The sequence below is a fragment of the Chlorocebus sabaeus genome, chromosome 20, assembly GCF_047675955.1.
Source record: "Chlorocebus sabaeus isolate Y175 chromosome 20, mChlSab1.0.hap1, whole genome shotgun sequence".
In the NCBI taxonomy this organism is placed as follows: domain Eukaryota; kingdom Metazoa; phylum Chordata; class Mammalia; order Primates; family Cercopithecidae; genus Chlorocebus; species Chlorocebus sabaeus.
The window spans coordinates 81718404-81733634 of NC_132923.1; the positions used below are offsets into that span (position 1 = coordinate 81718404).

The following is a 15231-nucleotide window of genomic DNA, read 5'->3' on the forward strand; positions in this document are numbered from 1 at the left end:
GCACCCGGCCAAGAACATTATTTTGAAACATTGCTGTACTGTGTTTCACATGTTGGTGGATCACCTTGTGTTTTTCCCCATAGGTTGATTAGTTTCTAAGAGAGAAAATCTCTGTTCCATGGCCTAGATCTTACCCAGTATCCACTTCTGATTTCAGAGACTTATTATGATTGTAAGGGGACTAGGAAAAAGGGTGGATGGCTGAATACAAGCTAGTCTCACTTTACTAGAAATGTTCACATCCTAATAGTGAACCTGATTTTTAGAAGCATTTAAGTGCTGTTTTATGTTCCCTTTCTACCACATTCAGAAATGGCTACTTTTCCTTTAAAAACATTTAATTTTTGTTATATAGATTTTCAAGATGTGGAATAAAGAACTTTATGTGAGAGAACAGCAGGATGCATATGAATTCTTTACTAGTCTCATTGATCAGATGGATGAATATCTCAAGGTAATAAAAGTTTTACTTTCCCTCTAACTCCCTCAAACTCTAATTATAGTATGAGAATAGTGTCTTAGAATTTGAGGTTACTATGAAACTGACAAATCAGAAATTGATTATCTTTAACATAAGAACTATAATGTATTCTGTGTTTAAACATCAAAACATAACACAGATCAATAGAATTGTATATTTTCTCTTTTTTTTTCTTTACGTTTTTTTGAGACAGAGTCTCGCTCTGTCACCCAGAGTGGAGTGCAGTGGCACAATCTCAGCTCACTGCAACCTCTACCTTCCAGGTACAAGAGATTCTTGCACTTCACCCTCCCGAGTAGCTGGGATCACAGGTGTGCACCACCACACCCGGCTAATTTTTTTTATTTTTTGGCAGAGATTGGGTTTCACCATGTTAGTCAGGCTGGTCTCAAACTCCTGGCCTCCAGTGATTCACCCACCTCAGCCTCCCAAAGTGCTGAGATTACAGGCATGAGGTACTGTGCCTGGCCTAGAATTGTATATTTTCTTAATTCATCTAACGCTCAATGAAGTATGTAACTCTTAATCTCTACTACATAATAATAGCCATTCCTACCTACATATTCTTTCTGTGTGTCCACTGAAATAATCTGATCTGGCCTCAGAAGAGTGCTGTAGTCAGCAGTGAGCTGACGGCCCTGTGCAGAGCAGAGAGTGCTCTGGCAAAGGGGAGAAAGGAGCCAGTTTCAAAGGTTATTTGTGGTGCTGTTGAAACCCAAAGCTCTCTACCTCAACCCTGTAAGCCATGTGGCAGACTTCCTAAACGGTATTGCCTTCTCAGATCCCGCTGTCACTGCCAGCATTGGCCTCTCATCAGTAGGCACAATTCTTCCATTTTATAAAGTAACTTGCAAATTGATGGCATTCTATCCACAAGAAAAAAGAAAAGATTGCCGAGAGCTGCCCCTAACTTGGTCCTTGTAGCACAGGGAGAAGGATTCGGAATCACCCTGGAGAACATTCTGTTGTCATTAGCTCTACCTGACCGATCCCTCCTCCTCCTCCTCCTCCTCCTCTTCCTCTTCTGATCGTCTGCATCACTCTGACAGTGGGGCCAATAATGGGTTTGGCCTCCATTTATCGCAGCTCACACTGCCAGAATGACTCATTTTGTTTTGGCCCTTAAATTGCAATGTGTTAATAAAATTCTATATACTCATAAGATCTGGAGGCATCAGGAGGCATCACTTAAAATTGTAACTTTTCATTCCAACAGAAAATGGGGAGAGACCAAATTTTTAAGAATACATTTCAGGGCATCTACTCTGATCAGAAGATCTGTAAAGACTGCCCTCATAGGTGAGTGAAGATATCACTGACAGGAAAAATAAACATCATTTTGAAGTGATTTGTCTAGTATGTTGTAAATTTTGCATTTGTTAAGAGACTTAGAACCCTCTCCCTCTCAATAGATCTATAAGTATTTAGTGACTTAAATTTCTTTGGTTTCTACTTCCAGAAGTAGAAAAAATTTCTTTGTGGGCTTAAGAAAATATTCATTGAAATTCATAATTTTAAGCAATTCTAAATTGTCACAAAGTGGCATTTTAACTTATTAATGGACTTTTAAAATATTGAGGGACTCCCAGATTAAAAATGTAGTTCTGTGTTCAATTATGGTAATTGAAGAGTTTTAAATTCCATTGCTGATTGTGGGTTTTCTGTTATTTCCTAATCAGATATGAGCGTGAAGAAGCTTTCATGGCTCTCAATCTAGGAGTGACTTCTTGTCAGAGTTTGGAAATTTCTTTGGACCAATTCGTTAGAGGAGAAGTTCTAGAGGGAAGTAACGCGTACTACTGTGAAAAGTGTAAAGAAAAGGTATTAAGTTTGCCCTTTTTAAACAACAAGATTAATTTGTTGTTCACATAGTGTGTCTTGGTTTTATGTAAAATCAGTAGTAAGCTCATATTGTTATTTCCATTAGATTGTGTCATTACTTCTTTTCACATGGGTCAGAAAGACCTTTGCCTTAATTACTGTGCTGTTTTATTTTCTCCATGGAGATCATTCATATTTGCTCTTTTTTCTTTTTTTTTTTGTCTTTAGAGAATAACAGTGAAAAGGACCTGTATTAAATCTTTACCTAGCGTCTTGGTAATTCACCTAATGAGATTTGGATTTGACTGGGAAAGTGGACGTTCCATTAAATATGATGAACAAATAAGGGTAACTTTTTTTCTTCCTGAAATTTTTCACAACCATTCATTTCCTCACTCCTTTTTTTTCCTTTTTCTGTTTTCATATTCCATCTACCATGTTAAGGCTGTTGTCTCAGCATTATGAAGAGCCCCCTTGTCTTAGGCAGTTGCTGCTACTGGAATAGGCAGATCTGGAAACAGTAGCCCTCATTTCTAGAAGGCACCCTAGTGATTACTGTGAAGGAAAATGCCTTCCTTAGTGCTCAAACCAGAGACTACTTTAGACATTCCCAGACTTAGCATTTCTGAGATTTTATACTTAAATTGGAGAGGTAGTTGTTCCTAGCTTAAACTAGGAAAACACATCCTCTTATTTGGATCTCACTTAACTGGGTACTGCTGTATACGTTACTAATCAATGTTAATATGGTCTTTTTGCTTTTATGTAGTTTCCCTGGATGCTAAACATGGAGCCTTACACAGTTTCAGGAATGGCTCGCCAAGATTCTTCTTCTGAAGTTGGGGAAAATGGGCGAAGTATGGATCAGGGAGGTGGAGGATCCCCACGAAAAAAGGTTGCCCTCACAGAAAACTATGAGCTTGTCGGTGTCATCGTACACAGTGGGCAGGCACACGCAGGCCACTACTATTCCTTCATTAAGGACAGGCGGTAAGGGTTTCCTGAGGCAGCACTTACTCACTTTCTGCCCTCCCCTGCTCTCCCTTATCATCCATACTCACCACTGTGGTGCAGACACACTTTGGCATTGTTCTTGACTGTGTTTCATTTTGAAGTTTTAAAGCTTAGTGCAACTGGTTTTACCCCTTCAGTTTGAAAAGTTGTTTTAGAAATTGAAATAATTGTTACTACATATTTCTTAGATATTTTCAAATGATAATCACCTGCTTTATTTGTAGACAGTACATAGAGATAAATGCTAAGGATGACAATGTTGACTTTTTTAACCTTATGATGTTTGTCTGATTTCCGGGCTCCAGAGGGTGTGGAAAAGGAAAGTGGTATAAATTTAATGATACAGTTATAGAAGAATTTGACCTAAATGATGAGACCCTGGAGTATGAATGCTTTGGAGGAGAATATAGACCAAAAGTTTATGATCAAAGTAAGTATTTACAAATGGATATTTTCCATTTTTTATTTATAGTTTTCTATAAAAATTAATAGTATTCTTTATATAAAAACAACAGATTTTGTTATTTTTATTATACTACTATTCTAGCTATAGAACCATGAGCAAGCTCTTTAATAACCAGCGTGAAAATGTTCAAGGTGTTTATAAAAATTTTTAATTTCTTACAACAACCTTGAGGGATAGGTAGGGGAGCTGGGAGTAAGTTAAAAGGATGAAATGAACATCAAAGAGAAGCTAATGAATACAGAAATTGAACCTTAAAAATAGTTTTGGAAGTAGTTATCCATTAAAATTTTCAGATTTCCTTTTCACTAATATAGAGGTGTGACTAATTAGAGAAGACATTTCTAGCACCTGTGTTTTTAAAACCATATTTATTATGCAGTGTGGCAAAGCAGTCTTCCTCTCCACAACCCCCACTCCCAGGAGAAAAGAGTATGAGGAGAAGCACAACCCAATCAGAACTTGCTCTTTGATAAAAAGCTATTTGACGGAGACCTTGGCATTTCAGAAACCTGATTTTGAAATCTTCTAGTGGTATTTCTAAATTTTTAGCTGTATTGGATTCACCGTATTAGATTTTGATACCATGCCATTATAGTCGTGCATCTTATGGTGGTAACCTTTACGGGTTGGATATAGTATTGTCAGAATTTACCTAGATTTGGCCGATCTTGGCAGAAATGGTTGAGGCCAGTTATCCCATCCTGTGCCACATAACATATTTTTAAATGTCACTTGCTATTTGCTTACATTTAGACCTCCCTAGGATACTTACCTTCTTTCTCTTACTCCATTACCATACTGCTCCCTTATTCCTTGCCCCCGCCTATATCACTTCCAAGTAAGAGATCAATCTTAGGCCCAGAACTGAAGTATCCTGACTTCTATGCTAAGCACTACTCTAGAGACACTCATATTTTACTTATACTTTGCATTTTACAAATTTAGGGAGTAGTTAACTACTTACTGGAATAATGGGCCCTTTGTTTTAGATTGTCAAGACAAGAAAAACTTTTACTTACAGATGTCTCTCTTAATGTCTTGTTATAAAGCAAACCCATACACTGATGTACGCCGAAGATACTGGAATGCCTATATGCTTTTCTACCAAAGGGTGTCTGATCAGAACTCCCCAGTATTGCCAAAGAAAAGTCGAGTCAGCGTTGTACGGCAGGAAGCTGAGGATCTCTCTCTGTAAGTGTCTCTTCCCTGTAATTTGCTGTGTGATTTCTGTGGTGATGATGTGGTCTGTGAGGATATACTATTTGAGCTTTTAAAGATAATTAGCTAAGCTGGAGAGAAATTCTAAAAAGAATTCCAAAAAGAAAATAAATCCATTTCCTTATTGCTTCCTGGTTATTTTCTTGGCAAGAGGTTGTTACATATTTAGAAAGATGCACGTAAGTTATTTCATTCTAGAGTTGAAGTGTTTTGTTTTTTGTTTTTTTTTTTTGAGACAGAGTGGTCTCACTCTGTCACCCAGGCTGGAGTGCAGTGGCATGATCATAGCTCACTGTAGCCTCGACCTCCCAGGCTGAAGCGATCCTTCCACCTCAGCCTCCCGAATAGCTGGGACCACAGGCAAGAGGCACCAGGCTCAGATATTTGGTTTGTTTGTTTTTTGTAAAGACAAGGTCTCCCAGTGTTGCCCAGGCTGGTCTGGAACTCCTGGGCCCAAGCAGTCCTTCCACCTAGGTCTCCCAAAGTGCTGGGATTATAGGCATAAGTCACCACACCTGGACTTTTTTTTTTTTTTTTTTTTGATGTTAGCAGCATTTGTTGAATACACTTTCTGTCCAAAGCACAGTACTGTGCCAGCACTGTCAGAATGTTGTTGTTTTTTAAAGGTCCTGTCGTTGGTGAATTTGCCTTTTAATGTGTTGGGTCAGGAAAGTGTTTACTTTTTCATGTGAGAAATATGACTATATGTGTTTTATTAAGTTTGAAAACTTGGTTTAATACTTTGTTCCTACAAGACTTTGAGTGTATGGCTCTAAGATAAGTTTATTTCACTGCTTTTTAATGGCTGGGAAAGATATCTCACAATAATATGTAGAAATAATTCATTTTTGTGCTTACTAAATGTTAAATCTCATATGCCAATTAAGTAAAAATTTCTGTTAAAGTTTGTCCTGCACTATTTTATCTTCTATAATGTCAATCAGTTCTCCCAACTAATTAGAAGGTATTGCATTTTTTCATTTCTTGATTGATACATTACGATCGTATATATTCATGTGGTACAGTTTTATATTTCGATACGTGTATAATAATCAAATACTTTAAGTCTAATACCCTGTTTATGTGAATGTGGCAAGTCTTACTAACTACTGAAAAAATAGCCATTTTATACTAGACAAAATTTTCTGATTCTGTCTCTTAGTTCAGCTCCATCTTCACCAGAAATTTCACCTCAGTCATCTCCTCGGCCCCATAGGCCTAACAATGACCGGCTGTCTATTCTTACCAAGCTGGTTAAAAAAGGTGAGAAGAAAGGACTGTTTGTGGAGAAAATGCCTGCTCGAATATACCAGGTAAGAACCATATAAAAAATTCTGAGAGGGAATGTCCACGTGGACATCAAAATGTATCCAGTAGGTCCAGAAGTACTCCTGCTGGGTTAGTCGTACCACTGGTGCTACATCATCTTACACACTTGTCTCATGAAACTTTTATGCCACGCCACAGAGGGGACCATAGAGCTAGAGCCATGGAGTGCTAAGAACACAAGTATGAATACACACTCAGGATTGGCAGGCATAATCATCTGCTGTGTGAGTGTGAGATGTCACAAATAAACAATGTTGTGGGGAGTGGGCAGTAAAGAAACCATGTTGCCAAAATAAACTTATTTTGTCTGGAGAGAAAAACAAGGTTCATAACCTTTGAGTAGGACTAATAAGACAATGATTGGCCATTATTTATTGAACACCTACTGTGTGCTACGTGCTTGAAGCAAATCTTTAATTTGTAAAAGATTATTGTGCAGTATCAGGTTTTATTCTCATTTTTTGAAAAGATGGAAAAACAGGTTTGGAAAAGAAGAAACACATGCCAGTGTCACAGGGCAAGGATCTAAATTCAGAACTGTCTACTCAGTCCAGACTTTATACACTAATTAATCAAAAGCTCAGTAGCTAGAACAAGAGACTTTGAGAAAAATACGGAGTCTTACATTAAGAAAGAAAGAGAATTAAGCCATCTGACACAAAGGAAGCATGGAGTTGGTTGTGCTTGGGAGAGCTCTATTTGTCCCCTTCTGCCTAAAATACCGAGTTAGAATTTATTTGTCCTTCATGTGGCGGTTTACCTGAATTTCCCAAAAGGGTACGGTTTAATGAATAATAGTTCTTACAACATCTTATATTCCAAAGGAAGGTTTTCTCTCTCCTCTTTTGAAAGTTCAAAACTTGAGAAAGGGGAATTATAAATTATAATTCACTTTTTATAAGTGCTTTTTACCTATATTTTTACATATCATTAGAAATGTCCTTCACATATTGAATATTTTTCCATATCATAAAAATAATTATTAATCTTCTTTTGTAGATGGTGAGAGATGAGAACCTCAAGTTTATGAAGAATAGAGATGTGTACAGTAGTGATTATTTCAGTTTTGTTTTGTCTTTAGCTTCGTTGAATGCTGTAAGTAGCTAATTGAATTCTTAGAAATAAGAAAGATTACAATTAAATATATTTTAGCTAAAGCATTCAGTGATTCATCTTCAATCTCAGTAGTTAGCATTCAGATTAGATGCAAAAAGATTTTCCCATAAATGTAGCCTGTATTGGGTAATATTAAAATGCAGGCAGCATTCTGAATGTATAATATAGATGGTGGGGAGGTGTGAGTTTCCCACATACTGGCTTTCTAAAGTGCCCTTGTTTAGATTTATAGAAGAATCTTGGAATAGCTGTAACTGTGAACTCATGTCAATGGATACCGGGCTTTGTGGAGATTCCTAATTTGTAATAAAATGTTACAAGACTAAAGATTAACTTTCAACTACTTTTCCTTGAGTACCATGATTATAATTTGCCAATAAGGGAAAACAGTGTTCTTAGTCTCTTGATGACTTAGCATTCCTGTGGTCTAACAACTGTTTTGAGAGGATTTCATAAAAGAAATGAAGAAGATGTCTTTTCTTAACCTTTTTTTAAAATTTAAATGGAACATTTTTTATAATGAACTGGCTAGATTCTTATTAGTATTTAACTTTATCATGTGTGTATATCATATTCATATATTGTGTCATATTTAGTTCGTAACAATGTGTAATAATCTATAAAACTTCTGTGAAAAACGTCCTCTTTCATGTTTCCCTCTTAGACTAAATTAAAGCATCCATATTATCCTTGCATGGCAAAGGTGAGCTTACAGCTTGCTATTCAATTCCTTTTTCAAACTTATCTACGGACAAAGAAGAAACTCAGGTGAGAAGTGATATGTTTTGATAATCTGTTGTGACAAAGGGCACTGGTTAATTCAATTGAAGTTGAATTTATAATTTTAAAATATTGTGAAAGCAACTAGCTAATTTTATTCAGAAGACTAAGACATGTTCTCTAGCTTTAAGAAACTTCTAATCTAATGGACAGAATAGATCACACAAAAGAGAAATACCTAAAAAGAGAATGGGCATAAATTCTGTACATCTTGGAAGTGGGCAAAATCATACCCAGATAAGGAGATTAGAGTAGGCTGTAAGACACTGATGTTCTCAGAGGGTTTTGAAAGGCAAAACAGAGAAACACAGAGGGCTCATTTTAGGCAGAAGGGAAAGCCTGAGTAACAGACAAGACTTGGCCTAGGGAACCATGAGTGACTAATTGTGTTTTACTAGGACGGGTGAGAGACTCCTGGAGCTAAGGCTGAATATTGGGTTTGGAACTCACTGACTGCCCTTAGTACTGGAGCAGGGAGTTTGGGCTCTGTTCAGTGGGAGATCATGAAAGGTTTTTGAACAGGGAAGTATGTCCAGAGTAATGCCTTAGAACAACAGTCTCCAATATTTTTAGCAACAGGGACTGGTTTCATGGAAGACAATTTTTCCACAGAAGGGAGGGTTAAGGGACAATTAGATTCTCATAGGGAATGCACAGCCTAGATCCCTCACATGTGCAGTTCACAATAGGGTTCTTGCTCCTATGAGAATCAAATGCTACCACTGATCTGACAGGAAGTGGAGCTCAGGCTGTTCCTAACAGGTCCCAGACCGATACTGGTCCATGGCCCAGAGGTTGGGGACCTCTGCCTTAGAAACTTTACAGACATGACTATATCTTATTCATCATTGGTTTTATGGTTTTTTTGTTTTGTTTTGTTTTGTTTTGTTTTTTGAGGTGGAGTCTTGCTCTGTTGCCCAGGCCAGAGTGCAGTGGCACGATCTCAATTCACTGCAACCTCTGCGTCCCAGGTTCAAGCAATTCTTCTACCTCAGCCTCCCAAGTAGCTGGGATTACAGGCATGCACCACCACATCCAGTTAATTTTTGTATTTTTAGTAGAGACAGAGTTTTGCTGTGTTGATCAAGCTACTCTTGAACTCCCGACCTCAGATGATCCACCTTCCTTGACCTCCTAAAGTGCAGGGATTACAGGCATGAGCCAGTACGCCTGGCCTCATCGTTGGTTTTTATCTTCAGCACCTTATAAGGTGCCTGCACATTATAGGTTCTGGATAAGTAGTTGTGAATAAATGAGTGAAGAATGAAGAGTATTGAGCAGTGGTTTGTAGAATATACCTAGAGTAAAGGGAGACCCAGGATGAGGAGACCAGTTAGAGTTAAAAGACCACTGAAGCTTCCAGACTTTTCCCTCTCACTAGCAAAGTCAACTTCTCCAAGTGTGGAGAGGTTTTTGGACAGATTTTGCAGTCAAGAAACTCTTGAGAAAAAATATATATATAGTGACAACTTCATTTTTATGTGTAATAATCAAAGATATATTAAGTGATCTCAGTCTTTAGTATTTGATTGAAAAAGAAAAAATAATGTATTCCTTTCTTTTAATGTCCAGATGGCGTGGATTTTTATGTCCTAATGGCATAGGATTAACTAAGGACACTTGGTCACTTCTGTTTGTGAAATTTGCTCATGCTGTTTACACGTTGCACACTATTTCCATTTTGTTTATATGGTCATTACACACGATGATCATTTTGGGACATTGAGGGATGTAAGGGAGGTGTTATGAGGGCGTGGGTAGAATAGTCATTATGCCTTTTTTCTGCCTGAATTTTTTTTTTATTCCGTAAGGTAGAATATTAACGATTTTAGCAATAAAGTATAAAAATGTAAATGTAAGTTATTCTGAAAGTGGACATTTTGTGATTATAAATTAATTGAACAAAACAAAATGCTATATAGTTCAGGCCTTTTTTCCAATTAGAGATGTTTGGTAAAGATGCAGAAGGAAGGTAAAGTCTAAGACTTAAGCTTCTTTACATGTTTTTGTTTGTGGGGAAGGATGAGCCACAACATAAGGAGCCAAGGAATGCAAAGCACTGGCTTCCAGAGTACACTGAGCCATGGTAGTGGGCAGTCATTGAGTGTCTCTTATCCCTCCACCCTACCCCGATAGGCAGACAGAGAGACAGACATTGATAGATAGAAATAAGAACCAATAAGAGTGACACTGCATGGGGTCATTGGCTGGGCTCATGCTCCTAACATTGCTGTCTCTGCTTCTTTTTAAAGGGTTGATACTGAAGAATGGATTGCTACCATTGAAGCATTGCTTTCAAAAAGTTTTGATGCTTGTCAGTGGTTAGTTGAATATTTTATTAGTTCTGAAGGACGAGAATTGATAAAGTAAGTGTTGGAGTCTTTTAATTGAAAGAAATTTGTGTCTCTTCCAGTGATTTAGAGCTGAAGTTTCTTATAACCCTTTTTATTTCAACTTGAAATTATTTTTCTGCTTAAAGTTCGTTTTAAACTCTCTTCACTGCAACAGTGAGGAAATTATTCAGGTCACTCTAAAATCATCTCAGGCAAGTATTCAGTGACCGCAAGAAGAGCCTGTGAGGCAGATTGCCTGCCAGGTGCTCATAGGCACGTGGGTCCTAAACCCCTGTTATGGCTCAAGGGGATCAAAGACGCAAGTCTTTTCCCTCAGGGACTCAGAATCTGGTGGAAAGAGATAAACAATCCCAGGTTACCATAGTTCACAATATCGTCTAACTGTGTTTGGATTGTGACTAAAAAATAATTTTTTAAAAATCTACTGGTCGGCCGGGCACAGTGGCTCACACCTGTAATCCCAGAACTTTGGGAGGCTGAGGCGGGCAGACCACAAGGTCAAGAGATTGAGACCATCCTGGCCAACATGGTGAAACCCCGTCTCTACTAAAAATACAAAAAAATTAGCTGGGCGTGGTGGTGGGTGCCTGTAGGCCCAGCTACTTGGGAGGCTGAGGCAGGAGAATCGCTTGAACTCGGGAGGCGGAAGTTGCAGTGAGCTGAGATCGCGTCACTACACTCTAGTCTGGCGACTCTGTCTCAAAAAAAAAAGCTACTGATAGTGTATTACCTATGATAGTACATCTATATGTGTACCTGAAATTTAAAAAAGAAAAGTTGCTTTTCTGGCAGAAATTCAGAATGCTCCAGTCACTATGAATGTTTATACTTTACTTCTGATCATCCTCATCAAGTCAGCTTCTCCTGTCCTTGGTAGTTCAACATTTATGTGGGGTTCCAGCAAGCACTGCTGTGGTCTCTGGTGTCCCGTCTCCTCTATTCCCATTGGGCTTCTCCTTCACTCTCCTCAACTGTGCCTGCTCCTAGCTGCTCAACATCACTGAGGAAGTACAGATTAGCAAATGAGCATTCCCTACCCCAACCACAGATGCCACACACCTGCCCACCTGCCAGAGTCTGTTCCAGCTTGCCCTTTCCTCTCTTTATTGTGGAGGAAGTATCCCCTCTTCTCTCAAAATGAGTCTCTTTGCATGTCCTGACCTTCTCAAGGAAGTTGACCCTTTAAGTATCTCACTCTTAATTCTTGCATCTTTACTTTCTAGAATTTTCTATCACTTCTGTCGCTTCTGCCAGCATACAAATATGCTCTGTTTTCTCTCAAAACAAACACACAACAGGGAATTCAGAAACGCAAGTCTCTTCCCACAAGGCAATCAGTCTGGTGGTAAGTTAGAGATCTTTTCAGAACTGCTGGTCCCTGATCTCCTTCCTCTCTAGGTCTGAGCTCCAAACATTTATTTGCCTACTTGATATTTCCACTTTTCCCTCTAATCTATTTCATTCAGCAATAGAACTGTTCTTTTTTTAAACAAATTAGATCACATTACCTCTCTGGTTAAAAATTCTTCAATGGAATCCTATTAGACTCAGAATAAAATCCAGAATTTTCACCACTACCCACAAGGCCTTGCTTGATCTGGTTTTTGTCCTTCCAGGCTTTCCTTGACCCTCTCCCTGCTTATCAGGCTTTAGCCGTACTGGCTTATTGGTTCCTTGAACCCGCCGAGCTTATTTTCCTGCCTCAAGGTCCTTGCACCTGTTATTCCTTATCTGGAACACTGTCCTCCCCTCTTCACATAGTAAGTGACTTCTCCTTCAGACATCAGTGTGAATAACATTTGCTCTGAGAGGTTGTTCCCAGTCACCCAGTCTAACAGATGTTTGCCTGCTAGTCTGCTCCCTGTTTTTCTGCCCATCTCCTCCACTACAACTTCAGCGTCTTGAGGCCAGAAGCCAGGTTCAGTTCATTCCCGACTAGACACAAAGAGGCTGGCAAATAGCAAACACCCAAATACTTATTCATGCATGTATACATGCATATATATCCATATAATTCATAAAAAGGGTCAGTAAGCATTTCTTTGAAGTGCTGTGTACTATACGCCTTTCCCTTTAGAGTCTGCATTAGAGATAACCATTTTTTCTAGTTTGATTCCAAAATATCTTTCCAACAGGACTCCTGAGCATTGTGCAAGCCTTAGAATGTTATAGAAACACCATCCATTTGGAAGGAACATAGCAAATATTTTATTCATTCCCTTATATCCAAGCAGGCTTGCTTTTAAATTTCTCCAGAGAAGCTGTAACGTCCTTTGGGTAGTATGTTTTTGGTTTCTTAGTATTCCTAATGCTCAAGAATCCTAGTGAAGTACTTCTACATTCTTCCTGATAGAGTTTATTATAGTTTGTTTCTTTCTTTATAAAGACCAATTACTCATCACTATCAATTGCTATGATTTTGTGTTCGAAGAATAGTCTTTTTTTTTTTAATAACTTATTTCTTTACAATTTTTTAAGATAGTCATTTTTACAACTAAAAAATAAGTATATATACTGTATTCATATTTTAGTAACTGTAAACATAACGGGGTGTTGTCTTTTAGATCAGCTCCTCGGTGTAGTCTTCTTTTAAGGCAATTCTTTAAACCTAACTGTAGTTGTAAAAAAATTAATTCATAGTAAATATTGCTTACAGATTGATCTAAAGAATTCAAACTACTAACATGAAGGATACTTTACATCTTTTAAGAGCCTTTTATTGTGGAAATGTTTAAACACACACAGAAGTAGGCAGAATGAGCCCTTTCCTGTACCAAGGACCCAGGCAAGTTGTCAACTTTTGCCTGTCTTGTCTTAGCTATCTCAGCTCTCACACACGACACCCACATGCAGGCTTTTTTTTCTCTCTGAAGTATTTTAAATTTCAGACATTATATCATTTCACAATAAATTTTCAGCATGTATCTGAAGGTAAAGTTCATCTCTAACAGTGAAGTTAAAAAAAAAAAAAAAAAAACCAATGTAAGTACTTTACCATTATCATGAACCAACAAAATTAATATAATTCCTTCATATTACCTTGTATCTAGTCCATGTTCAGATTTCATCCAAAGGTCTCAGAAGTGTCATTTTACCATTGAGTTTGCACAAATCAGGATCCCGTGAGGTCCCCACATGGCCTTTGCTTTCTGTGTCTCTTAAGGCTCTTTTGACCATCAGTCGTTCCTTTGTCCCCCTGCCCCTTGTATGCTGTGCCATTTGTTTGGGGAGTAGACTGTTTGCTCTGTAGAGCTCCCCATATTCTGGATCTGTTTACATCCTCTAGGTATTCCCTTCAAGAGAATTGTACCTGAGTCTGATTATACCTCTAGAGCTGAACATTATGGGAGTACTTGTTATCTTTTAAACTTTCTTATAATTGCCACTTAGAATTTTAGTGAATTTTGAACAGAGCCTTGTTGGCCAATACGTGGCATTCCAGTTAGCAGGAATAAGCAGAAGTGAAGTGACCTGGGAAGGCTCCACTTGTCCTGTAAGCACTAAGTGTCAGGAGACTCTACTTTTGTTTCTTGGCTATTAGGTGGGAACTGTGTTGGAAAGGTTGAGGTTATGGAAATGTATCTTGCTTTCTCACACCACCTTTCTCTTTCTTTCAGGATTTTCTTACTGGAGTGCAGTGTGAGAGAAGTACGAGTTGCTGTGGCCACCATTCTGGAGAAAACCCTAGACAGTGCCTTGTTTTATCAGGATAAGGTCGGTCTTGTTTTTAAAGCATTATTTATACATTGTGTTTTTACCAAATGTTTTAAATTACAGGTAATAAGAAAGAGCCTAGGATTGGAGTCTGGTAATTTTGAATTTTGCCACATAAATGCACCTTCTGTGGACTGATTTTTGGTACATGCCAGGGAGAAGGCTTTCTGTCCCTTCCTCCTCACGTCCCAAACACCACGGTAGGCCGGGAATTCAGGCCTGCTTTGGTCTGCTTTGGGATTTTCTCTCTAGGAACACTCCCTTTTCAGAGTCCTCTCTCAAGAATTTGTATTAGATCTCTCTGAACTGAGACTAATCTGTGTCTAGAGACTCATCTAGACCAGCAGACATTTTGAGCCACCTCTGGCTTTGTCTCTTTCCTTATAAGCTATTTTCCTGATCTAAACCTGCAGCTGGCAACCAAACCAAATGGTGCCATTCATCCAGGGGCGTTAAGTCCTTACAGATACAGCAGTTACTTCCCAAGTTTGCTGTTTCAAACAGCTGACACTACATGGAAAACTTTGAAAAATGTTATTTTCACAACAAATTGGCTTCTTATAAACATTGGCTGGAGGCATTGTGCCTCAATGAACTAAATACAGATTCTAGGAATTACTGCTTCAAATGCAGATGTTGGCTTTGCTGTGCAACTTTGAGCAAGTCCTTTAAGGAGGATGTTGATCCAGATACAGTGCCTGCCACCCAAGTGCTTAGTTCCATGAACAAGGCTGTCAAATATGCCCTTTAGGAAGGTCCTCAAAGACTGTGTCTCAATTCCGGGAATCATTAGGAAGTTGAGGTTTACTGTAAGGCAGTGGTTTTGATCAGCTTAAATAGCAGAACCATTTTTTAAACAGAACCCTATCTGGATGCACAATATAGAATACAAACCACAGGAGCTGCTGAGGACAGTTCAAATGCCATTGCTCCATTCC

General features: G+C 38.4%; 1 protein-coding gene across 3 annotated transcripts in view; it reads left to right on the plus strand.

Moving 5' to 3' along the window:
- Positions 1-15231, plus strand: part of USP24 (ubiquitin specific peptidase 24) — a 147310-nt gene that overhangs the window by 113075 nt on the left and 19004 nt on the right. For all 3 annotated transcript variants that reach the window (XM_038000483.2, XM_007978600.3, XM_038000478.2), the window contains exons 45-56: positions 356-454; positions 1698-1780; positions 2161-2302; positions 2531-2650; positions 3072-3292; positions 3622-3746; positions 4832-4973; positions 6163-6313; positions 7329-7424; positions 8110-8213; positions 10478-10591; positions 14197-14293. In XM_038000483.2, the coding sequence (XP_037856411.1) occupies positions 356-454; positions 1698-1780; positions 2161-2302; positions 2531-2650; positions 3072-3292; positions 3622-3746; positions 4832-4973; positions 6163-6313; positions 7329-7424; positions 8110-8213; positions 10478-10591; positions 14197-14293 (1494 nt within the window). The remainder of the gene's footprint in view (positions 1-355; positions 455-1697; positions 1781-2160; positions 2303-2530; positions 2651-3071; positions 3293-3621; positions 3747-4831; positions 4974-6162; positions 6314-7328; positions 7425-8109; positions 8214-10477; positions 10592-14196; positions 14294-15231) is intronic.